The 27,850-nt window shown below is 39.2% G+C and overlaps 1 protein-coding gene across 7 annotated transcripts; it reads right to left on the bottom strand.

The window, feature by feature from the left end:
• Positions 1-401: 401 nt before the first annotated feature.
• Positions 402-27,850, bottom strand: LOC133294679 (mediator of RNA polymerase II transcription subunit 16-like). 7 transcript variants are annotated; one of them, XM_061493393.1, is made up of 16 exons: positions 27,412-27,850; positions 26,423-26,491; positions 22,406-22,494; positions 10,538-10,650; positions 10,199-10,300; positions 9,186-9,276; positions 8,242-8,835; positions 6,647-7,259; positions 6,398-6,477; positions 6,162-6,244; positions 5,254-5,490; positions 4,707-4,882; positions 3,375-3,891; positions 3,027-3,203; positions 2,264-2,638; positions 402-1,003 (listed from the first exon to the last, which is right to left on the bottom strand). In XM_061493393.1, the coding sequence occupies exons 1-16, from the start codon at positions 27,687-27,689 to the stop codon at positions 857-859; spliced, it is 3,741 nt and encodes a 1,246-aa protein (XP_061349377.1). In that variant the 5' UTR covers positions 27,690-27,850; the 3' UTR covers positions 402-856. The 7 variants fall into 7 exon arrangements, 6 of the variants coding, with proteins under 6 accessions (XP_061349377.1, XP_061349376.1, XP_061349380.1 ...); XM_061493392.1 differs by having other exon boundaries at positions 3,375-3,877; positions 4,711-4,882; XM_061493396.1 differs by lacking the exon at positions 22,406-22,494 and having other exon boundaries at positions 3,375-3,877; positions 4,711-4,882; positions 9,186-9,271; positions 10,199-10,313; positions 27,412-27,463.

The raw sequence follows: 27,850 nt of genomic DNA, 5'->3' as shown, positions 1-27,850 counted from the left end.
TGATCAGTAAATTGAAAATCAAATAATAATTACGAAGTTTCCACGGCAAATGAATTGTATACATTAAAAACAAAATTATAGCATTTGATTGAATAATAAATATAAATTTAAACCAAACCACTCCCCGTTGAACCCGACTAAGAGTGTGGGGTAAAAGTAATTCTTGTACGCAGTCTTATCTTTACATAATTGCAAATAAGCTGTTTGTTGAATTCGAACCCATGACCTTTAAATCATAAAAGAACAGTTTTACCACTGCTACGATTCGCCCCCTTTTGAATAATAAATATAAATATATAAAATTCATTCCTGCCTCTCCAAGCGCCAAAAGAAATACAGAAAGATAATCTCAAAGAAATTCAACAAGATTGAATGCAAATTTGAAATATATATTACATATGTTAAGGGTTTCATTACTTGAACAATCTTCCTTCAGCAGAAATTGTTTCTACAAACAAAGTAAACATCTCCAAATGCTATATAATGGGATGCACTTCAGTGATTTCAAAAGTAGAGAAAGTCTACATAAGATACGACATACCTGCCAGGAGTTAACTACAAATACTCCATGGATAAATTAACACCTACTGCTGGTGGAGTGACTTGACCATAATTACCAAAAACAAATTGACATCTGAATGAATTGATTTTTGAATATTTTAAACTCAGCACAGTGAACTGCTCAAATCAAGATATGGCCACCAACAATAACAATAATCTACACCTCTTACCCCTCCTGTACAATTCCAGTTAGCACCTCATCTGCATTCATTTCATAGTTAGCTATAAATATATGCATGCCTCTCCCTTCCGCCAAAGTTAAATTCACATTATAATAATACCAAAATGAAGCTATCTATACAACCCGAACCCATGTTCCACCACATATTGGGCAGCCATATGCCCAGCGGCTGATCCACCACATCTCGCGGTCATTGTGACTAGGAGAGGCAGTAGCACCGGGCGATGCAAAAGCAGAAGTTTGCCGCAGACATCTTATGCACTGCACCATGGAAGAAAACGAAATCACAAAATAGGAGGAGCAGGCAGATAATAAAAATTAAGAGGTCAGGTAGAAGAATTAACTAGTGTCTTTTACTAATTTATAAGCATAAGAGGAATGACTTTGGCTACAAAATAGATTATGATTGACATTGACCACAATAACATTTCTGACACTACTCTAAATCTCTCACTCACTATCTACACTTGCATCAGTTGCCACATAGCAATTTTTCTTCTATCTATTAGTATTGGTAAGGATAGATATACAGACAAACCACATATACACACTGCCAAAAAAGTTAGAGAAACCTGGTATTTATTACGTTAAGAGATGTTTTTTTGGGATAAAAATTACGTTAGAGATATTACACTTGCTCTTGGACCAAACACAATTTAAAAAAACAGACAAAAAGTCAAGGTGTTTTCACAAGGTATCAGAAAACTTCAGTAACAAATGATCAAGAGTTTAACCACATTGAGCCTAGTCAGCAGAAAGTTGCTTTGGTTTTCAGTAAATGATACAAAAATCATTTCAACTAAAGTTGCCTTGTACAGCTAGAGATACAAAAATCATTTTCAGAACTTTGTTTCTAGGTTGAGTGATTAAATAACTTGTTATCAAAATCTCTTTTGAGAAATGCTTACTCCCCCAGCCCCCGGGATTATGTGTTAGGTACAATACAGCACTTCACAAGCAGGATGCCCACAAAATATGAATGCAATACCTAGTCCCTTGCTTAAGGTTAAGCTTTCAAAATAACAGATTCTATCTTTTTGGTCTAGATCCATCTAAAGCTGCTGCATGTGATTGTGAGGTTTTTCTTCTGTCAAGTGACTCGATTCATCAGAAGTTTTTTTTTTAAAAAAACCTACAAAAGCAGTAATGGTGTAGAAAACCTATGAAACAACATGTCTATCTATAGTTAAAATAAAATATATCTAATATTCCCCAATATGTCTATTCAAAGTTATGAACCAAAGAAGCAAAATACTCGGGATTGCATGTTACTAGAGAGATTCTAAATGCCAAATCTTCAAATTCACATAAAAAATTGTTGATACAATAATCATTTTGAATTCCTTAGTTGACAGTTTTAGAAATAGTTTTCTAGAGCCTGCAGAAAATGACACAAATCATCCAAATAACAAGCATTTCCAAGATTTCATCCAAAAAAATAAAAATCTCCAAGTTACGTAACTTATATATACATATGGATAGAAAACGAAATAAACACATGAACAAGATATATTTTCAGACCTTGTACCAGACCCCTTCAAGGCCAGTCTTCCACGTCGCAGTAACAACATCTTTTCGAGATCCCATTATACCAAGATAAGCTCCTAAGCCCACAGAAGTGTTCAGCCCAAAAGCTGCATCTCTTTCAGACATCCTGCGCTTCCTTGGCCACAAGCGATGGGTTCCATAGTAGACATCACTATGCTCCAATGAGCCGAAATCATGTGGGTCAGCACAAATTAGTTTAGGTGAGTCATCCGCACAATCGACATCCTCTAGATCAGACCAAGGTCCTCCAAACATATTCCGTTTATGCCACTCTTCTGCTGGAGGGTGGAGTTCTAGCTCGCGTAGTAGAAGACCAGCAGCATCGGCACCCCTAGGACGGGGCATATTCTGCATATTACATTTTTGTATTTGTTTTAAAAATAGGCATTCACAGAAATGTTATGCACCCAAAAGAAAGAAAAGAGAGGACAAAACAAAAACAACTAAGTAGGCATCAAATGCTTAATGTTCAATCATAAACAGTACCTACATAATTTAAAAAAATGTGCTGTATCACTAAATCAGAAATAAAATATTGCTATAAAGGAGAATCATCATGTAAAGAAAGGAAATTGAACCACTTTCCAGCCCTACTTAATTTTTATATCATCAAAGATAATCCTCAAGTAAATAGAATCAAAAACTTGAGGCGATATATGAAATACTAAATATAACTAGTTTAATTTGTCTCCCACAAATAATAAATTTAAAAGAAGTAGAAAAGCATAAAAGTTACCTGTAATTGTGGACCAAGGGATGCTTCCACAACTTCAGGCAGTACAGTATAGTTTCCATCAATATAGTGCAGACGAACCTGAATGTTGTTGCTCCCCACCTGAGAAACTGGCAATGGGTGTTGCAGCCCAGCTGTTCGACGACATAGATCCATAAGCATCATAAAAAGCACCTTAACCTACATTGTAAGTGCAATGAGAACTTAAGGAAAATTACGGTCAATTTTATAATCTCTGTAAGTAAAATAAAGAATTAGCACAACTTTGAAAAAAAAAAATTATGTAGGATACAAATATAAAAAATAAAAAATTAAGCCTTTGGATAAGTGACAACAATTTATCACTTATACCTCTTCAAACGTATATCCTTGGCCAGCATTGCCACTGCCAAATCTAGAACGCCCAGGATGTGCTTCTTCACCACCCTTTGCCCCAGGCACAAGCTGACCAGCTCGACCTGTCTGACCATCATCTGACTTAACCACAGCTGAAACTGGTTTTGCAATCTCCTCCACCTTGCCAGGAGCAGGAGCATTAGATTGAGGCTTTTGTATATTTGTATCAGTAGTTCTATTTGCAACCCCAGTATAGCGGGGAAGTTGAGTTCGTAGAAAGAAAAAGCAGAAGAGCAAAAGTTGGCATAGTCTGTGAAGGAAATGACAGTCCCCAATAAGTCTGACTGCTGGTGTTCCAGGAAATGTTCCTGTATTAATGCTAATAGGCATTAATGTCGAAGGACCACTGATGGGGTTAGGAGTTGGATTGGACCCTCCATCAGTTGAGTTACTAATCTTGGCAATAGCCCCTTGTACCCAGGTTTGACCTATGGAGCTCGTGGTCCCATTTTGACCTCCTAGAAAACATTGTCTTCATTTTAGTTTGATAAGCAAAACAAACAATAAAGATCATGCTAATGGTGAAGATGATTAAAGTGATTCATGGTAGGATAGTTGATCATTTTCTATGACCATGGGAAGAGATGCATCAAACCTATGCTTCCAAAGTAGATCCACAATGATTCAAGACTGAACTTAATTACAATTTAAAAGGATAGATGTATACTTTTTTTTGGTGAATAGAACCGTAGTAAGGATAGGTTACTCTAATACTACCGATTAGAGTGCTATTAGCATGCTGAGATATCAGAGGGACAAGCAAAAGCACACCTAGAGGATTACCTCCACGCATTTTTTTTCTCCATAAACAAGGCTACTTAACGTCCCTTGGTGCCAGAGGATCTCCATATGGAGGCATGTTATTTGATAAACCAAACAGTATATTTATTTTAAAAAGATTAAATTAATCTACAGGTCCTTATACTTTCTGTTAATTTTTTAAACAGGTCAGTGAAAAACAACTCCCCAAAAAATCCCAACTTGCAAGAGTAGGGATGAAGAAGTCTTTGTAGACAGCCTTATCTATGTATTTTTGTAAAGAGGTTGTTTTTTGAATTTGAACCCGTGACATTTCAGTCACAAAGGAACAATTTTATCATAGGTACCCATAGTTTACAAACTATAAATGGAGTCTTTTAGTTTCAAAAGCTTTTTCAATTGAAGAATGGACTCAAGGAACCTGATAAGAAAGATTTTGAAACTGTTATGGCCCATTCATAGTTTTAAAAATATAGGGACCTATTTAAAAATTTGATTCCAAAAATAACATATCTGATCAGTGCACACTGACCCTGACTTGTTGCAGGAGTTGCTGAACTTTGGGTAGGACTGGCAACCATATTGCGGTTGCTTCCAGTGCCTGCACTCACAGCATGACTCGCCAAGGTGCGACAGAAACTTGCATAACGCCGCAAACGTGTAACAAAATGTGCAGCTAGATCAAGAACTGAATCAACATAAGCCTGTGAAGATTGAAACAATTAAGACAAAAGAAATTGTAAAAGTATAATAAAATAAATTGTATGACAAATTTGAACAACTCACTGGAAAAAGGAAGCCAAAAAAAAGAAGAAACTCTAAATGGTTTAATAATATATGGATGCATTCAGATAGTTAGGCCGTAGGTAGGCATACTTATCTACAAAATGCATAATTATATGCAAGCATTTCAGAGCTTTCGTGTGTGAGAAGATAAATAAGTGTACAAGTAACTATCACAAGACTGAAAAGAGCAATGATAAGGAGTATGCAGAACCACAACAAAATTGCATTTTACATTTACTGAATAAACAAAATAAGGAACGCAAGTTTCCAAACTGTAACAAAAGCTGACCTGAACACTAGGAATTAGTGCAGGATCAACAGCCATTGATTCAGGCTCAATGCTGGATAATGTTTCACCAGATGCTTGCCATGGCTCAGGCACTAAAGCAGAAGAATTTATCAACGCAGACTCAATTCCTTTACCAAGCATATCCAACAACAACCTAGCTTGCATATCCAAAACCATTGCCCTAACCTCTTGGGCGCTTGATCCTTCCAATAGCCTACACTTTATCCTATCTAGACTCTGGAATGGTATAAAACAAAGTTTAATTAGCCTAAAAAAGCACAACGCAGAGAGGAACTACCGCATACCTGTCTGAAAAAACTACAATAAACAAAAGAAAATAATAGAAGAGAATCAATATTCTTTAGAATGAAATAAGGATCCTCCCATCTGAAAAACACATTAAAGGGATGGACCAAGTTTGGTTGAAAAGTAGACCTCAGCAGATTTTCTTGGAGTTTAAAAATCAGATTCAAACTGAAATCAACATGGGCATTTAAAAAATTTCAAAACCATATGAAAATTTATATCACCGAACTGACCTCAAATCAAATGTCCTATGATCACTTCAAAACCAAATTAAGCTCTTTATCATCCACAATTTATTCAGTGAGGACAATCAATACACAGTGGTTATACCTAAATATATATGTAGAAGTTTGAACATGAAATACAAGATTGTCACTAGCAAGCATTTGCTCCTGGGTCAAAAATTAGAGGAGGTTTTGTTTTATATATGGCACATTCCACCAACAGTCAATATAAAAAAATATAGTCTCATCAGAGTTAACAGAAAAACAATGAGATCCCTCTGGAGCTAATAATGAAGAAGTTGAGGAACAAATTGGAGTAAACTATGAAAGCCAATGACGGGATGATGCTGAAATGGTGATAGTTCAACAGTAACTTACTGGACCATACTGTTGCCTGTGCTGAGCAGAAGGAAGAGAATGAAAATCCGCATCCAAAACTGCAAGAACGCTGTTAAGTGAAACTGAAACCAGGAAAAAAAAATATCACTTGTCAATATACAGCATCAAAACAGAGCACTTGTAAGAAACAGGAAATCATATTCTCCTTTCTTTCTCTGGCACAAACTTGAACAAAACAAAAACACCAAACGACTTAATAACAAGCACCTCCTTACCAATACCATCCTCAGCAGCACTCTGTGTGCACCCCACAGCATCCCACCAATCAACCCCAACCAAAAGGCTCCACCAAAACCTGTTTTCCTAATAGCGTTAGCCAAGCCATGCAAATCTTCGACAAAAGAAACATATCAGAACTACCATTACCTGAGACAATTGACAAAATATTGGCAGATGCTGTAAATTTATAGAAATACTACGAAACAGTTAACATATCACATACTAAAAGGGGTTAAAGAAATCACCTTTCAGCAATTGCACGCTCCCAAGTTGAAGAATTAGCCTTTACTTGACTAATGGGAATAGAAGGAGGAAGAACCCGAATTATTTTCAATAATGTACAGTTCTTGCTAGTGTCATGCCAAACAGAAGCTGAACAGCAGCTTGTTGAAGAAAAAGCAGGAGCAGCAATTGCAGACCCAACATTAATCTGATAGTTGTCTACAGGTGTAAAATTTGTACCAGAAAACACATGGACACCACCCCGAAGAAAAGCAATGGCAATTTCACCACCATGAGCAGAGTAAACAACTCGAGCAAGTGTCCTAACATCACTTGGAAGATCAAATGGATCAAAATTGATTGATTTATCAAAAACAGACTCAGATACCTTTTGCACATCAGTAGCCACTCCAAAAGCAGGTGCTTGATGGCTCTTGAAATCATTCGTTGGAGGTATGCTGAGGTCCACTTTGGACTGCCAAACAGTTTGCATAGGTGGTTGTCCACCCATACTAGAAGTAGGGTTTCCAAATATAGGATGGAGAACAACATGCTGTAAAGATGATTCCCAGCGTTGCACTCTCCACCCAGAAATTGATGGGCCCTCATCTGGATCATACGGGGACATGTACTGTCCTGTATAGGTAAAATCAAATATACATAAATTTCTTAGTTCATTTATCTGTGCAAGTGAAAGCTCCGGCAAAATTTCTGAATAAAATGCATCGCAGCCAGCATTCTCACAACCTAGAGGAGTCAATTTCTTAGTTCAATTATCTGTGCTTCTAATTTGGTGGATAACGTTAGCTTGCCAAAGGATGAATAGTATTAGGAGGACGGAACTTGATAATATAGCTTTATCTATTCCATTAGCAACCATTTGATATTCAATTTTTTCTTGTTAGTTGGGGATACTTGAAATTTTTTGGTATCGTAACAGATTAATTACTTTTAAAATGACAACAGATGGGGGTTTAACACAACATAAGGTTATCTAAATGGGTTTCACTTACAAATCCCAGATTCCAAGCAGACTTGCTCAAACCAGCCGTAACCTTTAAAGCGCATAAAGTGTAAAATACTTGCACTTGTGGTGGCATGGGGAGAGGTTGAACAAAGAGGGCAAGCTAGATAGACTGCATAAAACTAAATCAAGAAAGACAGCAATATTGACGAAGGGCAACTGTAAACCAAAGAATATAGGCTAGAATAGTAAGAGATTTAACATATCATCTCCATATACATTCATTTCAAGTAATGAATAGAAGAAATGAAGGAATATATGATGTTTCCTTAAGAGGGGGAGAAGGGGGGGCGGGTTGAATTGGGTCCCAAGTTCCTCAATATGGTTTTAACTTGTAATAACATGAACAGATAAACGGAATACTTCACTGATCTTAAAAGGCATGCAACAAGACTCAGTAATAAATATAGGTACACTCAAGATGGATGAAAATTACAATGTTAAAGAGTGTGGGGAGAGGTGGTCAAAATACCAGAAATAGGTAAGGAGGCAAAAGAAGAGATTGAAAAATTCACTATTAACGAAGACACCTTAGCACAGAACATTTGCAAATTTGTTTCTGGAGAAAAAAAATAGTCAGAATCAACTTCATACCCTCAACTATCACAACAGTTATCACCGAACCAGCACGGGTTGGATCAAAGGCCACTGCTGTCACGCCAGAACCCCATGTAGTGGTTGCAGCAGATTGGGCTGCAGCTTCAGGACTCACATATGCTGAAAAATTCGAGACTGGTGAACAGTATAGAGGTACAGGATCACCAAGGTTTTGGTCCGTCTGTTTTTTCCCTTGCTTTGCTTCAGATAATAGATAATCTTGCCAACTAAATAAATATGCAGCTAAAGGCGCAAAACCAGCCCAGTTGGGTGGGCTAAGAGGCAGGACACCACAAGGGGTACTTGTCTTCGGAGTTACTTGGAAACCATTTCCAGGCCCAGGTGTAACCTCCCAAACAACGATCGTGGATGGATTAACAATTGGTACACCTGCCACATGCATGGCACCACTGTCTGTTATAATAGCATCACCAGCCATAATGCCACTGGGTCCGCAACCCAAAAGTCCTTTACTTGTGCAAAACCATTTCGGTGTTGTACCATTCTGAATAGGAGGCCACTGGGACCAGTGAAGTTGAACTGAGCCTGATGAGAACACAGAACAGACACAAAGAAAATTGGGCCATCTAGCTGAAATCAAAACAACTGCATCCATCAGATACACAAGCATAGTACTATTTAATGCATATAGCTGACTAAAATTTGAAAATAAAATGAATGAACAACAAATACACAATCAAATAGATGAAATTTCATGTGTCATCATGCCATTGACCATCACCCTATCATAATTAAAAAAATAAAAAACAATTCAATGTGGAACAAAAAATAATTGGCAACTGCCTAAGGCTTGGGTGTGATGTTGTCAGAACTTAGACTATCCATCAAGGCAACTATAGCCCTCCCCTACCCAGGTTCTTGCGCCTCTGAAGTATCAAAAAAGGGGGCAATTAGAAAAGAATGTAAACAGAATAATTGACCTGAAGTTTGAGATTGCTGTGAAAGAAACTTTTCCTCAAATGTTGACTTTGAATTGGCAGAAGCACTCGATTTGGATGAAAGCCACCTATACTATTTTTCCAAAAAGAAATTGATTCAGATTAAAAAAGAACTAATAAATAATAGTTGTGAGTGCTCAATTTTAATCACGTGGGATTAGAATCTTCCTATTTTTTAAAGAATGACATCCAAAGATATTATCACCTTGTGCTGGCATATATTTAAAAGATGTGCACATATCACAAGTAGACACAACTAACTACTATCAAAAGAAATTCCTTATGCAGAAGGAAATGAGACAGGATGGAAAATTTATCAAAAGAAACATCTAAAACGTTAGACATTCTTATGAAAGAATGATAAGGAAGCTCTTCAAGAGCAGCTTTATAGACCATTCATGGAATCACCTGTATAGAGGAGGAATGGAAGAATCAATTGCACATGTGAAGAAAATACCAGAAGAGAAGGAATAATGATAAGAGGAATGAAACTGTCAATGCTTTCCTTTGCTCATTAAGCTAAAAAGAAGAGCGCTGAAAATTATAGATGGAATAGACTTTGTTCCAAGTTCTAACGGTCTCTCAAATAATCTTTGCAGAAAATGGATCCATATTACAATTTGAAACAATGGACCTATCTTATTGAAGAATGATAAGATGCTTTGCTCAGAGGTTCAACCACTGAAAGACTATGGTTGAAAATTACCAAACCAGGAGAGAGAGAGAGAGAGAGAGAGAGAGAGAGAGAGTACATAACCACATAAGTACAAAGGCAAAGATTAAAAAAAAAAAAAAAAAGTCCCGATTAAATCCCGACTAGCAAGGGTGGGATGAGGGCAATCCTTGTACGCAGCCTTACCCTTGCATAATTGCAAAGAGGCCAACCTCTGTACAAAGGCAAAGATAGACAAATAAAAATGTTTACAAGACTTTATCGAAAGAAATGTACAGAAAATTAGAGTATGACATCAGAATAAGACTAGTTAACTGCATACCGGAGACACCCCTGACAGCCACTTTGTAACAACTGCAATATCTTGCCGCCACTCATGCTCACGCTGCCAACAGCTAGTATCACGGACAAGATTAGGTGGCCCCTGAATGGACATCCTATCAGAGGAACATATAACACTTGCAAATGTGTGCAATATCCATGAAGAGCTAAGCTAATAGCAATATACTCATGTTGCTAGCAAATAGCAAACTTAGCAATTAAATCTACTACCAGAGATAAAAAACTTGCAATTATACTAAACTAAAAAGATATGCCAGAATATGCAATAGTAGCATCCACATAAGTAACCCTAGAAATGAGATTAATAACTCAAACTTACTTGAGAAGGTTGAGTCCAAATAGTTACCCTCCCATGGAAATTCGCAATCAGTAATGCACGGGGACAAGAAGTAGGGGACCATTCGATAAACTGCACAGAATCACGCGGAGAATCTGCAAAAGATATAAATACAAATAAATAATTTCCAAATGAGAAAAAAATAAAAAATAGTTCAGATGGGAAAATAAAAGCTCACAATGAAAAAAAGAGATGAGAAAGAACATCCAAATGTTACTCAAATGATGGGCAGTCACTCAGCTAATGTCAAAGAAAACATTACCTCTTTGAGGGAAAAGAAAAATTTACAGATGAGCCAACTGCAATTTTTTTCTAGCCATGCTATATACAGGTTCTCAAATTCCATTTTAGGGATTCTAGAATGTATCATTTATATTAAATTAGCTTATTTTCATTTTATCAATATTCCTGCTGATATCGTCAAAAACATTGAGTGTAAACTTGTGGTAAGCGGGTGAGCCTTGGCACAAGGTAATGTTATGGTTATCGTGACTTGGTGGTCACAAGTTCATGAAACTAACTCTCTGCTCAGTGGTAGAGCAGCATACATCTGGCCCTCTTCAAACCTCAGTATAATGGGAGCCTTGTGCACTTTGCTGCTATTTTTATTTTATGTAAATCGGTTATAATAATAATAATAATAATAAATAATGAGAATGATGTATGTAACCTTAACTTTATGTATTTATTGGTTGCCCTCTAACGATTTACAATGCTTAAAAATAATAATGAGAATCATAATGATACATTTGCATATATTTCCATCACAAAGTTCTTTAAGACTTGTCTGTTAATCAGTTATACTTTGTTAGAATATTAGATATAATATGATTAGATTTGATTAGATATGATTGGATTCTGTCTTATCCGTAAATAGTCTGACTGTATTCTGACTGTATTAGGATTAGGTTTGGATTAGGTTTGGGCCTTACACTTAAGCCCATTAGGGTCTCTATATATTGTAACTCCCTGACACAGATCAACACACAACATATTCTTTTACATTTAACTTGGTATCAGAGCTATTTCGTTCTGGGAACCCTCGCTTCCGCTTAGAAATCTTGTTCTTCGCTTTAAAACCTAAGCCCACTGCTTAGGAGTCATCTTTTCTTTGCCGTGCGTCCTTCCGGTAAGATATCAAAGGCTGTAAGTCCTCTCCAGGCATCTTCTGCACGTGTCCACAGTCACCGGAGCACCAACAGCCACCGTCAGCCACCGTCAGCCACCGTCAGCCACTGTTCAGGCTGCCGGAGTACTTTTCCGGCGAGTTTTCAGTCTGGAACGAACGCGAACAGAACCCTCTCCTCCCGGCGACCTGCTCTGTGGAAGTCCGGCCACCATCGGAGTTGTCACGCGCCTCCAGTCTTCTCTGCGCGTGGGCTTCACGCGCCACCTTCTGCCGGCGCGTGAGCACTATTCCGGCGGCTTTTTCCGGCCGGTCTTGGACAGAGAAGCTCGTCTTCTCCTCCTCTTTCTGGATCTGTGGTTGGTTCTTTGTGGGTCTGACTTTTTGTGCGCACCTCTTCTTGATTGGTGATCAGGTTCGTTTCTCTTTTTTTTTCGGTTTGTATCTTTGTGATTTGATATGGCAGCAAACCCTCCAATTCATTCGGAGGTCAAGTCTTCATCTCCTCCTTTGAGAAATTCTCCCAATATCATCTCTACCAATATTGGGTCCATTACCTCTTCAAAATTGAAGGGATCTGTTAATTACAAGAACTGGGCCACCTCTGTTCGAGTTTGGTTCTTTGGACAAGGATATGGGAACCATCTCACAACTAAGTCTACTGATGTCCCTAAGGAGGACAAGTCTGATTGGGAAAAGATTGACAACCAACTTCTGAGTATCCTCTGGCAATCCATTGATCCGATTGTCTTGGATATCTTTTATTCATTTCAAACTTGCACTGAAGTGTGGGAGGAAGCAAAAAACCTCTACACTAATGATGTTCAGCAGCTCTATTTCATCATCTCTCAGTTTATGGAATTGAGCAAATCATCCGACATTCAAATGGAGACATATATTGGCAAGAGTCGTTCTTTGATGCAGGCATATTTGGATATGCTGCCTTACCCTACTGATGCTACTGCATATCGGAAACAGGTGGAACGTCTCTTTATGGTTGCCACACTTTCTGGCCTTCCCGAAGAATATGATAATGTTCGTGATACTATCTTGACTAGTGGGGAGCCTGATCTATCCATGACGTATCAGCGTCTTCTGAATTTGAATAAGAAATCTGCTCCTGCATCGTCTTCTGCTGTTGATTCTACTGCTCTAGTTTCCCGTACTGATTTTCGCGGGCATATTGGAGGCGGACGTGGTCGTGGTAGAGGCCCAGGAGGCCGTGGCCCAGGAGGACGTAGCCCAGGAGGCCGTGGCCCAGGAGGCCCAGGAGGTCCAGTCGGACGTGGTCAGCGACCTCGTTGTCATTACTGTCAGCAACTTGGTCATTATGAGGAACGCTGCTACACCAAGTATCCTCACATGCGACCTTCTTTTGCTGCTAATGTAGCTCAATCGGATACTGCTTCAAATGGTTCAGTCTCTCTCTCCTCTGAAGAATATGCAGCATTCCAGGCCCTTCTCAGGAAGTCCTCTCCTCAATCTCAGGCCTCTGCTTCAGAAACTGGTAATCCTGTTGCTTGTGTTTCTCATTCTGCATCACTTGGTCCTTGGATATTTGACTCAGGTGCTACTGATCCCCTCTGTGGTAATAAGGAACTCTTTTCTTCCCTTACATATTCTAATAATTTACCCTCTTTTACTCTTGCTGATGGAACTGAGGCCCCCGTTCATGGGATTGGACAAATCTGTCCAACCTCCTCATTGACCTTGACATCTGTCTATTACATTCCTCACATCCCTTATAATTTAATATCGGTTAGTAAATTGATCAATTCTCTTAATTGTATTGTCACATTCTCAAACCATTCTGTTTCTGTGCAGGACCCGGGTACGGGGAAGATGATTGGAGTGGGCCGTGAGTCACGGGGTCTGTTCTACCTTGATGTGCCGAGTCCTTCAGTTGCTTGTTCTCTCACAGAATCTCCACAACTCATCCACAGTCGTCTCGGGCATCCTAGTCTTGCGAAATTGCAGAAGATGGTTCCTCTTTTATCCGGTCTTCAAACTTTAGATTGTCAGTCATGTCAGCAAGGAAAGCACATACGCTCCTCCTTTGCTAATCGAGTCAATAAACGAGCTGATGCTCCTTTTTCCATTATTCATTCAGATGTTTGGGGTCCTAGTCGTAGTGTGTCTATTTTAGGTTTTCGGTATTTTGTCACCTTTATTGATGATTTCTCCCATTGTACTTGGATTTATTTAATGAAAAACCGCTCTGAGTTGTTTTCTATTTATCAAAAGTTTTCTGCTGAAATTCATACTCAATTTGGTGCTTCTATTCGTATTTTACGTAGTGATAATGCTAAGGAGTATGTTTCTGTTGACTTTTCTCACTTCTTAGCCACACAGGGTACTTTACACCAAACCACTTGTCCTCACACTCCACAACAAAATGGAGTAGCTGAACGTAAGAATAGACATCTCATTGAGATTGCCAGAACTCTTCTTATTCACATGCATGTTCCTCTTCACTTCTGGGCTGATGCAGTCCTTGCTTCTTGCTTTCTCATCAACCGCATGCCTTCATCTGTGCTTAATAATGATATTCCTCATAACTTATTGTTTCCAGATGTTCCTCTCTTTCCTCTATCCCCACATGTTTTTGGTTGTACCTGTTTTGTTCATGATCTCACTCCTGGTAAGGATAAGTTAACATCCAAAGCCTTTAAATGCATTTTTCTTGGTTATTCTCGTCTTCCAAAGGGTTATCGCTGTTACTCTCCTGACCTCAAGCGTTACTTAGTTTCCGCGGATGTCACCTTTTTTGATCAACAACCCTTTAATTCTATCCCATCTCCATTGTCACAGGTTGATCATGTTCTTCCTGTTCCTTTTCTTGACTTGTCTTTGCCAGATGCAGGTGCTTCTACTCCAGATAAGCCATCACCTATTGCTCCAGTACCTAAGGACCGTCCACTTCTCACTTATCAGCGTCGTAAGACAGTACCTCCAGTCGACTCGACCCCTGCTGACTCATTGCCCTCTGCAGTTGATTCTTCCCCTCCGGATCCTTCACCAGAGGCTCTTCCCATTGCTCAAAGAAAAGGTACACGTACTACTCGTAACCCTTATCCTCTTTATACCTTCTTGAGCTATGATCGTCTTTCTGCTCCTCATTTCACCTTTGTTTCTAGTCTTTCTTCTGTTTCTATTCCTAAGACCACAGGTGAAGCACTTTCCCATCCAGGATGGCGCCAAGCGATGCTTGATGAGATGACCGCACTTCATACCAATGGCACTTGGGACCTTGTTTCTGCTCCTCCAAAGAAGTCTATAGTTGGTTGTCGCTGGGTGTTTACTGTGAAAGTTGGACCTGATGGCCATGTTGATCGTCTCAAGGCACGCCTAGTTGCCAAGGGTTTTACTCAAATCTTTGGCCTTGATTATAGCGATACATTCTCTCCCGTCGCTAAGATGGCGTCCGTCCGCCTATTTCTTGCCCTTGCTGCTGTTCGTCACTGGCCACTCCTTCAACTTGACATCAAAAATGCCTTTCTTCATGGTGATTTACAAGAAGAAGTTTACATGGAGCAACCACCTGGTTTTGTTGCTCAGGGGGAGTCTGGGAAGGTATGTCGTCTTCGAAAATCCTTATATGGTCTCAAGCAGTCTCCTCGAGCATGGTTCAGTCGCTTCAGTTCTGTTGTACAGGCGTTTGGCCTAATTCGCAGTAAAGTTGACCATTCTGTATTCTATAGGATTACATCTCCTAACAAGTGCATCTATTTGTTAGTCTATGTTGATGACATCATCCTCACCGGAAGTGATCAAGACGGAATCCATCAGTTAAAACAACATTTATTCAGCGCATTTCAAACAAAGGACCTTGGGAAGCTGCGTTACTTCTTGGGAATTGAGGTGGCGCAATCTAGACAGGGCATTTCTATCTGTCAAAGGAAGTATGCCTTGGATATCCTAGAGGAAACTGGTATGTTGGGGTGTAAACCAGTTGATACACCCATGAATCCTAATGTTAAGTTATTGCCCAGACAGGGGGAGCCGTTATCTGATCCTGGACGTTATCGAAGGCTGATTGGGAAGCTCAATTATCTTACTGTGACTAGGCCAGATATTTCTTTCGCTGTCAGTACGGCCAGTCAGTTCCTTGATTCCCCTTGTGATTCACATTGGGATGCTCCTGTGAGGATCCTCCGATACATCAAAGGAGCACCAGGAAAAGGTTTGTTGTATTCGGATCAGGGAAATACAGAAATTTGTGGTTACTCAGATGCCGATTGGGCAGGATCACCCTCGGACAGACGCTCTACTTCTGGTTATTGTGTCTTCTTCGGAGGAAACTTAATCTCATGGAAAAGCAAGAAACAATCTGTTGTTTCCCGATCTAGTGCAGAAGCTGAGTATCGTGCAATGGCAAATACTACCTGTGAGTTGATCTGGTTAAAGCAGTTGATTCAGGAGCTTCATCTTTGTGAACAGAAACAACCCATAACACTCATCTGTGATAATCAAGCTGCGCTACATATATCCTCTAATCCTGTATTTCATGATAGGACCAAACATATAGAGATTGATTGTCACTTCATTCGGAAAAAGATTCAGTCAGGAGAAATCAAGACAGCTTTTGTCAACTCGTCTAATCAACTAGCAGATGTTTTCACTAAAGCTCTTAGAGGTCCTCGGGTTGAATACATTTGTAACAAGCTTGGTGCTCATAATATATACGCACCAGCTTGAGGGGGAGTGTTAGAATATTAGATATAATATGATTAGATTTGATTAGATATGATTGGATTCTGTCTTATCCGTAAATAGTCTGACTGTATTCTGACTGTATTAGGATTAGGTTTGGGCCTTACACTTAAGCCCATTAGGGTCTCTATATATTGTAACTCCCTGACACAGATCAATACACAACATATTCTTTTACATTTAACTTACTTCACATTGAAATCCTGTTGAAGTAAAACGACTTCATAGAGACATGCCATCAATAATGACTCCAACAGTAAATGAATTAAAAGGGGTGGACAAATGCATCATAACATATAAAAAAAAAATACTCCACATTAAACCCTGACTAGCAAGGGTAGGGGTGAGGGCAATCCATTTACACAACCTTACCTTTGCATAGTTACAAAAATGTTGTTTTCCGAATTCAAATCCGTGACCTTTCGATCACAAAGGAGCATTTATACCATTGATCCAAGCACACCCTCTTACGCTTCATATGATATTCATAAATTCTATCCAGATCAATGTTCTCCACTGATTTAATTCAATGTACCCAAGTGCTAAAAGATCTGAAAATTAAAAGATTTCTTTTTTAGGTTAAATGGAGGTCTTAACTCCAATTTTGTAACCCTAAATCCAAATATGGTTACTGTTAGAATATTAGATATGATATGATTAGATATGATTGGATTCTGTCATATCCGTAAATAGTCTGACTGTATTCGGACTGTATTAGGATTAGGTTTGGGCCTTACACTTAAGCCCATTAGGGTCTCTATATATTGTAACTCTCTGACACAGATCAATACACAACGTATTCTTTTACATTTAACTTGGTATCAAAGCTATTTCGTTCTGGGAACCCTCGCTTCCGCTTAGAAATCTTGTTCTTCGCTTTAAAACCTAAGCCCACTGCTTAGGAGTCATCTTTTCTTTGCCGTGCGTCCTTCCGGCAAGACATCAAGGACTGTAAGTCCTCTCCAGGCATCTTCTGCACGTGTCCACATCCCCAAACAGTCACCGGAGCCACCATCAGCCACCGTCAGCCACTGTTCAGGCTGCCGGAGTACTTTTCCGGCGAGTTTTCAGTCTGGAACGAACGCGAACAGAACCCTCTCCTCCCGGCGACCTGCTCTGTGGAAGTCCGGCCACCATCAGAGTTGTCACGCGCTCTCACGCGCCTCCAGTCTTCTCTGCGCGTGGGCTTCACGCGCCACCTTCTGCCGGCGCGTGAGCACTATTCCGGCGGCTTTTTCCGGCCGGTCTTGGACAGAGAAGCTCGTCTTCTCCTCCTCTTTCTGGATCTGTGGTATGTTCTTTGTGGGTCTGACTTTTTGTGCGCACCTCTTCTTGATTGGTGATCAGGTTCGTTTCTCTTTATTCGGTTTGTATCTTTGTGATTTAATACTATGGCAGCAAACCCTCCAATTCATTTGGAGGTCAAGTCTCCATCTCCTCCTGTGAGAAATTCTCCCAATATCATCTCTATCAATATTGGGTCCATTACCTCTTCAAAATTGAAGGGATCTGTTAATTACAAGAACTGGGCCACCTCTGTTCGAGTTTGGTTCTTTGGACAAGGATATGGGAACCATCTCACAACTAAGTCTACTGATGTCCCTAAGGAGGACAAGTCTGATTGGGAAAAGATTGACAACCAACTTCTGAGTATCCTCTGGCAATCCATTGATCCGATCGTCTTGGATATCTTTTATTCCTTTCAAACTTGCACTGAAGTATGGGAGGAAGCAAAAAACCTCTACACTAATGATGTTCAGCAACTCTATTTCATCATCTCCAAGTTTATGGAATTGAGCAAATCATCTGACATTCAGATGGAGACATATATTGGCAAGAGTGGCTCTTTGATGCAGGCATATTTGGATATGTTGCCTTACCCTACTGATGCTACTGCATATCGGAAACAGGTGGAACGTCTCTTTATGGTTGCCACACTTTCTGGCCTTCCCGAAGAATATGATAATGTCTGTGATACTATCTTGACTAGTGGGGAGCCTGATCTATCCATGACGTATCAGCGTCTTCTGAATTTGAATAAGAAATCTGCTTCTGCATCGTCTTCTGCTGTTGATTCTACTGTTCTAGTTTCCCGTAATGATTTTCGCGGGAATATTGGAGGTGGACGTGGTCGTGGTAGAGGCCCAGAAGGTCGTGGTAGATGCCCAGAAGGCCGTGGCCCAGGAGGTCGTGGCCCAGGAGGTCCAGTCGGACGTGGTCAGCGACCTCGTTGTCATTACTGTCAGCAACTTGGTCATTATGAGGAACGCTGCTACACAAAGTATCCTCACATGCGACCTTCTTTTGCTGCTAATATAGCTCAATCGGATACTGCTTCAAATGGTACAGTCTCTCTCTCCTCTGAAGAATATGTAGCATTCCAGGCCCTTCTCAGGAAGTCCTCTCCTCAATCTCAGGCCTCCGCTTCAGAAACTGGTAATCCTGTTGCTTGTGTTTCTCATTCTGCATCACTTGGTCCTTGGATATTTGACTCAGATGCTACTGATCACCTCTGTGGTAATAAGGAACTCTTTTCTTCCCTTACATATTCTGAAAATTTACCCTCTTTTACTCTTACTGATGGAACTAAGGCCCCCGTTCATGGGATTGGACAAATCTGTCCAACCTCCTCATTGACCTTGACATCTGTCTATTACATTCCTCACATCCCTTATAACTTAATATCTGTTAGTAAATTGAATAATTCTCTTAATTGTATTGTCACATTCTCAAACCAATCTGTTTCTGTGCAGGACCCGGGTACGGGGAAAATGATTGGAGTGGGCCGTGAGTCACGGGGTCTGTTCTACCTTGATGTGCCGAGTCCTTCAGTTGCTTGTTCTCTCACAGAATCTCCACAACTCATCCACAGTCGTCTTGGGCATCCTAGTCTTGCGAAATTGCAGAAGATGGTTCCTCTTTTATCCGGTCTTCAAACTTTAGATTGTCAGTCATGACAGCAAGGAAAGCACATCCGCTCCTCCTTTGCTAATCGTGTCAATAAGCGAGCTGATGCTCCTTTTTCAATTATTCATTCAGATGTTTGGGGTCCTAGTCGAAGTGTGTCTGTTTTAGGGTTTCGGTATTTTGTTACCTTTATTGATGATTTCTCCCGTTGTACTTGGATTTATTTAATGAAAAACCGTTCTGAGTTGTTTTCTATTTATCAAAGGTTTTCTGCTGAAATTCATACTCAATTTGGTGCTTCTATTCGTATTTTACGTAGTGATAATGCTAAGGAATATGTTTCTGTTGACTTTTCTCATTTCCTAGCCACACAGGGTACTTTACACCAAACCACTTGTCCTCGCACTCCACAACAAAATGGAGTAGCTGAACGTAAGAATAGACATCTCATTGAGATTGCTAGGACTCTTCTTATTCAATTGCATGTTCATCTTCACTTCTGGGCTGATGCAGTCCTTGCTTCTTGCTTTCTCATCAACCGCATGCCTTCATCTGGGCTTAATAATGATATTCCTCATAACTTATTGTTTCCGGATGTTCCTCTCTTTCCTCTATCCCCACATGTTTTTGGTTGTACCTGTTTTGTTCATGATCTCACTCCTGGTAAGGATAAGTTAACATCCAAAGCCTTTAAATGCATTTTTCTGGGTTATTCTCGTCTTCGAAAGGGTTATCGCTGTTACTCTCCTGATCTCAAGCGTTACTTAGTTTCCGCTGATGTCACCTTTCTTGATCAACAACCCTTTAATTCTATCCCATCTCCATTGTCACAGGTTGATCATGTTCTTCCTGTTCCTTTTCTTGACTTGTCTTTGCCAGATGCAGGTGCTTCTACTCCAGATAAGCAATCACCTATTGCTCCAGTACCTGAGAACCGTCCACTTCTCACTTATCAGCGTCGTAACACAGTACCTCCAGTCGACTCGACCCCTGCTGACTCATTGCCCCCTGCAGTTGATTCTTCCCCTCCGGATCCTTCACCAAAGGCTCTTCCCATTGCTCAAAGAAAAGGTACACGTACTACTCGTACCCTTATCCTCTTTATACCTTCTTGAGCTATGATCGTCTTTCTCCTCCTCATTTCACCTTTGTTTCTAGTCTTTCTTCTGTTTCTATTCCTAAGACCACAGGTGAAGCACTTTGCCATCCAGGATGGCGCCAAGCGATGCTTGATGAGATGACCGCACTTCATACCAATGGCACTTGGGACCTTGTTTCTGCTCCTCCAGAGAAGTCTATAGTTGGTTGTCGCTGGGTGTTTACTGTGAAAGTTGGACCTGATGGCCATGTTGATCGTCTCAAGGCACGCCTAGTTGCCAAGGGTTTTACTCAAATATTTGGTATTGATTATAGCGATACATTCTCTCCAGTCGCTAAGATGGCGTCCGTCCGCCTATTTCTTGCCCTTGCTGTTGTTCGTCACTGGCCACTCCTTCAACTTGACATCAAAAATGCCTTTCTTCATGGTGATTTACAAGAAGAAGTTTACATGGAGCAACCACCTGGTTTTGTTGCTCAGGGGGAGTCTGGGAAGGTATGTCGTCTTCGAAAATCCTTATATGGTCTCAAGCAGTCTCCTCGAGCATAGTTCAGTCGCTTTAGTTCTGCTGTACAGGCGTTTGGCCTAATTCGCAGTAAAGTTGACCATTCTGTATTCTATAGGATTACATCTCCTAACAAGTGCATCTATTTGTTAGTCTATGTTGATGACATCATCATCACCGGAAGTGATCAAGACAGAATCCGTCATTTAAAACAACATTTATTCAGTGCATTTCAAACAAAGGACCTTGGGAAGCTGCGTTACTTCTTGGGAATTGAGGTGGCGCAATCTAGACAGGACATTTCTATCTGTCAAAGGAAGTATGCCTTGGATATCCTAGAAGAGACTGGTATGTTGGGGTGTAAACCAATTGATACACCCATGGATCCTAATGTTAAGTTATTGCCCAGACAAGGAGAGCCGTTATCTGATCCTGGACGTTATCGAAGGCTGATTGGGAAGCTCAATTATCTTACTGTGACTAGGCTAGATATTTCTTTCGCTGTCAGTACGGCTAGTCAGTTCCTTGATTCTCCTTGTGATTCACATTGGGATGCTGCTGTGAGGATCCTCCGATACATCAAAGGAGCACCAGGAAAAGGTTTGTTGTATTCGGATCAGGGAAATACAGAAATTTGTGGTTACTCAGATGCCGATTGGGCAGGATCACCCTCGGACAGACGCTCTACTTCTGGTTATTGTGTCTTCTTCGGAGGAAACTTAATCTCATGGAAAAGCAAGAAACAACCTGTTGTTTCCCGATCTAGTGCAGAAGCTGAGTATCGTGCAATGGCAAATACTACCTGTGAGTTGATCTGGTTAAAGCAGTTGATTCAGGAGCTTCATCTTTGTGAACAGAAACAACCCATGACACTCATCTGTGATAATCAAGCTGCGCTACATATATCCTCTAATCCTGTTTTTCATGAGAGGACCAAACATATAGAGATTGATTGTCACTTCATTCGGGAAAAGATTCAGTCAGGAGAAATCAAGACAGCTTTTGTCAACTCGTCTAATCAACTAGCAGATGTTTTCACTAAAGCTCTTAGAGGTCCTCGGGTTGAATACATTTGTAACAAGCTTGGTGCTCATAATATATACGCACCAGCTTGAGGGGGAGTGTTAGAATATTAGATATGATATGATTAGATATGATTGGATTCTGTCTTATCCGTAAATAGTCTGACTGTATTCTGACTGTATTAGGATTAGGTTTGGGCCTTACACTTAAGCCCATTAGGGTCTCTATATAATGTAACTCCCTGACACAGATCAATACACAACGTATTCTTTTACATTTAACTGTTACTATTAGCTTATGCCAGATTATACGGTTGAATAGCCTCGAATTAGCATAAGCTTTATACTGGAAATGCAAGAGAACTAGAAAAACTCTTTAATGTCTTAACACTAACTTAACCATTGCTTAGCCTATTTTGGTGTTAGATACAGCAAAAAGGAAACATGGTCATAGAATGAAGCAACGACATCAAAATACCTGCTATGACATTGAACACTGCACATTCAGTTGGCCTTTCAGGGATAACAATATGTATAGGAATCCAAAATGGTGGATTGGCAGTTGAACTATGGAAAAAAGAAAAACACCAATAAGCATTACAAATCACCAACAAAAACAAACACACAGGTGCCAGCGAACCAGCGTAAAGAGCAATAAATACTTGATTGAGCACGCAAAACAACATCTGTGCCAGCTTATAAAAATAAAGTAGCAATGGACAAATATAGAAAGCAAAATTAAATAAATGATATGGCTTCAGGAGCTCAGCTTATTTAGCACTTGAAAAGCCCATTGCAATTTGCAATACACTAGGTTCATTTAAATCTGTCCGTGGGTTTGTTTAATACGCTTATATGCCTAAAATGTATGGATATCAAATCTGGTTATAACCTCTCTTTTAACACATTTGTATTACGAAACTTTTCAGATTTTACTAGAGACTAGACAAGACAAACAAAGCAAAATAAAAGTATCAAAAGCTGCCTAAAACAACAGTTACTTTCTTAATCCTTGCTCCACATCAAACAACAGTCAAGTAACTCATGAATACGATGCAATGATAATTCAAAACATCACATTAATAAAAGTACCCAAGCCCATTAGATAGGAATTGATGCAAAATTATATGGAAAGTAGGCTTTCAGGAAAATACAGAAGTTTTCTGCTATATTATCATTCTTCAATCATCAAAATGTCTTCCTTTCACGTCCTTCTAACAAGCCTTTTAAAGGCAATACAAAAAGTAACTGACAATAAAAGACCAATCAATGGTCTTAAAAACTGATACAAAATGGAAATAACCATAAACAAAACATAAAGTCATGCAAACTGAAACGTCTGCAATTATTAAAATCCATAAAAAGCTTTAAAACTGAAACGTCTGCAATTATAATAATTTATGGTGACTTAAGTGCATCATCCTCTCCCACTAGGAAAAGATTCGCCCTCGAATCTGCAATGTCTTCAGGTGGTAATCCAAGCGGCAACTCTTCTGGTACAATATCACCAAATTTCCTAATTAAGATTAGGACTTGGAAATGCAATTCTTTGACATGCTTGGTATATTCATTTGTAGTTTGGATCAATGATCGCATCTGTGATCCGTCATAGGAAAACTTTGTCTGATGTACCAGCAAGTCCCATTGTCCTAGACGATCTCCAATTAAATTTTTACCAAAAGCTAAATCTTTATCTCCATGGAGCATAAGGTTGTTATGCTCGTTGTCCCCAAATTCATAATACTGCTTGCAAACTAAAGACTTCTTGGATGAAGGATCATTCTGCATGATATCTTTGGGTAGAACTTCATCTTTGGGTATACTTATCATAGATAGGGACCTTCTGGTCTTCTGTCAAGTCTATGATGTCAAAGACCTTTTCGACGGTGTGTGACTCGTCGATAAACTCATCTGGATGAGTGGTGCCTTCGAATTCCGGGATCTCAATCATCACCTCAATATTAGCAAAAAAGGATTGATTTCCAGGTTGACTTCGTCCTCGTCGCTCCTGGTTCCGGTTCCAGAATCTCCTTTCCTCCTCATGAGATGATCTTTCCGAGTTCTTGGATCCGTCTGTCCTTTTCCTCAATTTCAGCATCTCTCGCATCAGTATAATAATCACCAACGGTAGGTTGACCGCGTCTGCCGCAACGACCTCTTCGTCCACGACCACGACCTCCGCGATTTTCCTGCTCAGCCATATTTAAGGCAACCGCGTCTGCCGCAACGACCTCTTCGTCCACGACCACGACCTCCGCGATTTTCCTGCTCAGCCATATTTAAGGCAACCTGAGCTCTGATACCAAATGATGCAAAATTATATGGAAAGTAGGCTTTCAGGAAAATGCAGAAGTTTTCTGCTATATTATCATTCTTCAATCATCAAAAAGTCTTCCTTTCACGTCCTTCTAACAAGCCTTTTAAAGGCAATACAAAAAGTAACTGACAATAAAAGACCATCAATGGTCTTAAAAACTAATACAAAATGGAAATAACCATAAACAAAACATAAAGTCATGCAAACTGAAACGTCTGCAATTATTAAAATCCATAAAAAGCTTTAAAACTAAAACGTCTGCAATTATAATAATTTATGGTGACTTAAGTGCATCAGGAATTAGTATATATAGATGTTTAGGGTGGAATTTCTTTATGTTGATTGTTATTTGTAATTTGGGGAATTATGTTGGGGAATTAGGAGAGGAAAAAGCTCTCAAGGCTAGGTTGTTGTCTTGGAGTGGAGTTTTTCCTCTTGTTCTATGTTTGATATTACTGGTTATCGTCACTGTTATTTCTGAATTCGGTTGATATTAATACAAATATGATAGTTTGGTTTACATCTTGGTAAGCTTTAATTCGAAGGATCTTATTATCCTGGTTCCATCATAAACTCTGTTTGGTTCCATCACAAACTCTGCCTGAATTTGAAAGTTATTGGGAGCTGATTCAAGATGTTTTAAATGCAAAATTGAGCCTTAAAACTCTTTAATTAAGGATAAAATCATCTTTCAGATCAACCTAATCATGGTTGTTAAAACGTAGACGTTTCTACGTTTTTTTATAAAAAACGTGTCGAAACGAAAGTAGAAACGGGATCTAGGTTGACACGGTTGAAATGTCGTGTCAACTCTGTAAATTCGGCGAGTTTACTGAGTTGACTCAGTTCTAAAAAAAAGAGTCAACTCTGACGAGGAGGGGAGAGAGAGAAGCAGAGAGGCGATGAAGAAGGAGAAGAAGAGCTTCATCGCCAACACCTTCGCCATTGTTGGTTGTTACTCCAACCCAAATCAAAACGCAAGAAAAGAAGGGTCAGAGAGAGAGAGAGAGAGAAGGAAGGGAAATGAAGGGAAGGGAAGGGAAGGGAGGGAGGTGATAAACTCTATTGTCACCTTACGGTGAACACTCAGCTCCATGCTCGAATATTCCACCTCCTCAAAGTTGGAAGAAACAATTTCAGGCCTCCACCCAAGGAGGATTCCTCCGTAGTACAAATTAAGCCCATAAAGCCTAATATTGAAGTTAAGCAGAAGGAGTGGGATGGGATTTTACCAAAAAAAATTTACGAATTTTTTTTTTGCATAATTCAAAAATATAATATATATATATATATATAAAAGGTTTAGCGTTTGTCCTTTTAAAGGACATGAAGTTATGTCATTTTAAGTGAGAGAAAGATACATCAATGGAAATCATGGAAGAGAAAGTGAGTATTTTTTTTTAAATTTTAAATTTTAAATAAAAAATACTAGGTTGTTTATTTCTCTCTCTTAAAATGACATAATTATATGTCCTTTAAAAGGACAAGGACAAATGTTTTTCACGCACACACATATATATATAACACGTAATAATAAAAAAAAATTATATATATTCTTAGTCATTAATCTACTTAAATTTAATAACTCATATAATTAATACATTAAAATTATTCTATATAAATTAAAACAAAGATTAAAATTGACATTCTTATTAAATAAACATGTTTGCATGTTTTGGTTTTATATATGTTCGATATATATTTTATTTTTGGTACGTTAGTAAACTCTTACGTTTCGTTTACGTTTTGCGATTTTACATTTTTGCTCACCCCTACCGTTTCTACATAGACTCTATGTTTTAACAACATTGAACCTAATAATTAAAAGATTGAGAAAAGGAATCAAATCACGTTTCAAATCTAAGTCTTCCCATGTAAGCTAATTCTTAGAGCATCATCATCTCTTCCCAGTACTTCACGTAGGTCTCAACATAAGATTAAAGTAAATTAGAAAGCTTCAAATGTACATCAACCAAACTAAGTCTATTTGATTTTATCGATAATATATCATGCAATGGACCCGCAAAACAATTCTCTTAATCTTAACCATTATTCTGCTCTTAAAATTTCCTTCACTTATCATTTATACAACATAATGTCTTGTTCTTAATGAAACATATAGCATGTGGTCAAAGTTTTTCCGATAGGGAACATGTCAAAATGGATTAGAAAACAAACCTTGGAATTCTGGCACATGTTTCAGCTGCACAAGCTACAGCATTCAGTTTTCCACACCAGGAAACAGCACTGCAGAAAAAACAAAACCCAAAAAAGAGAGAGAAATTGACATTACCAAATTATTATACCGTAAAATAAAAGGCCAAATATAGTACACACGCAAATTCACTTTACATAAAGCCATTGGAAGACCAAACAAAGGATGTCAGAATCTAAATTTTATAAAAACACTCATATACTATCAATCATGCAAAATAAGTCTACATGGTTTTCGTGATTTTCGCAACAAAATATGCACATCAGCATAAGGATGAAGAACATCATCAGATGTGATAATTACTGGCTACATCAACACTCCATGAGAGAGTGGAGTGAAGAAAATCCAAGGAAGCCAAACATTTACTTCTTTTCAACTTCCCCAAAATGATTCTATAATATTAAGGGGAAGACTAACATTGATGTGGAAAAAGGATCAAAAATCTTCCAAAGTCCAGACTCTCCTGCCTAAATTGGCAAAGATATTAGTACACTACAGTCCTAAACACCTTGGAATCCTTAAACTGCAGGCTAGATGGAAACTCGCCATTACTTACACATGCACATACTCATCAGTTATTACTGTCATCCCTCATCCAGATTCCTTTTATTGTCAGCATAAATACAACCAACTGTTAAAAGCAAAAGAATTTTATTTCTGAAGAACTTAAAATGCTTAGGAAGAAGGCAAAGTATTGTAATACAAAAACAACATCTCCAGGTATAAATCTTACTACACATACGGCAATCCGTAGTTCATTGACAAAGTAGGAGAAACTTTAATATTTTGATATAGTTAGACTTTACTACTTAAAATGAAGAAGCTTCCAATTCATGACCCCCGCAAAAAAAAAATAATAATAATAATAATAATTTAACAAAAACCCATCAACAACTGCAAGAATTTGAAGTAGAAAACAGTTCATTTTTTAGAATCTCCTCAGAACACATACCTAAAATTCCGACAAAGTTCAGGGACACTCATCTTGTGCAGCAAATTGGACCTAGGTTGCTTAAGCCTGATGCAAAAAACGGTGGCGGGGCTAACCGATTCTTCCTCCATTGGATGGTCCTCCGGTGGCTTCTCCTCTTCCAGGACCTCTTGTTCTTCGCCACTGACCGTTACCGATTCGGTTTTGTCTGAACCCTTTGGAACCTCTTCTTGGGGTTGGGGCAGAGACTGAGCCACGAGCTCGCCCTCTGGGTCCTTTGTCCCACCACTTTGATTCATACCCAAAGGCCCTAACTTTTATATACCAAACCAAGAGAGAGAGAGAGAGGGAGAGAGAAAATGGGGTTAGTGGCGGAAAGTCGCAATTGAAGGCGACAGATTCAACTGTTTGGTAATATAGAGAGAGAAAGGGAGGAGAGAGAGAGAGTGGGGTTAGTGTG

Source organism: Gastrolobium bilobum, unplaced genomic scaffold (assembly GCF_033153095.1).
Source record: "Gastrolobium bilobum isolate Gb01-03AN ecotype WA unplaced genomic scaffold, APGP_CSIRO_Gbil_v1 utg3268, whole genome shotgun sequence".
Classification (NCBI taxonomy): domain Eukaryota; kingdom Viridiplantae; phylum Streptophyta; class Magnoliopsida; order Fabales; family Fabaceae; genus Gastrolobium; species Gastrolobium bilobum.
This window is presented reverse-complemented; position numbering and strand designations above follow the sequence as displayed.

What these genes read in the sequence shown, in the direction of transcription:
- LOC133294679 (XM_061493393.1), bottom strand. Translation starts at nt 27,689, where the DNA reads ATGAATCAAAGTGGTGGGACAAAGGACCCAGAGGGCGAGCTCGTGGCT. An exon ending in TGCTGCTGAGGATGGTATTG is followed by an intron (nt 6,245 to 6,397) that starts GTAAGGAGGTGC and finishes TCCTGGTTTCAG; the next exon opens with TTTCACTTAACAGCGTTCTT. An exon ending in CCTGCAACAAGTCAGGGTCA is followed by an intron (nt 3,892 to 4,706) that starts GTGTGCACTGAT and finishes ACTAAAATGAAG; the next exon opens with ACAATGTTTTCTAGGAGGTC.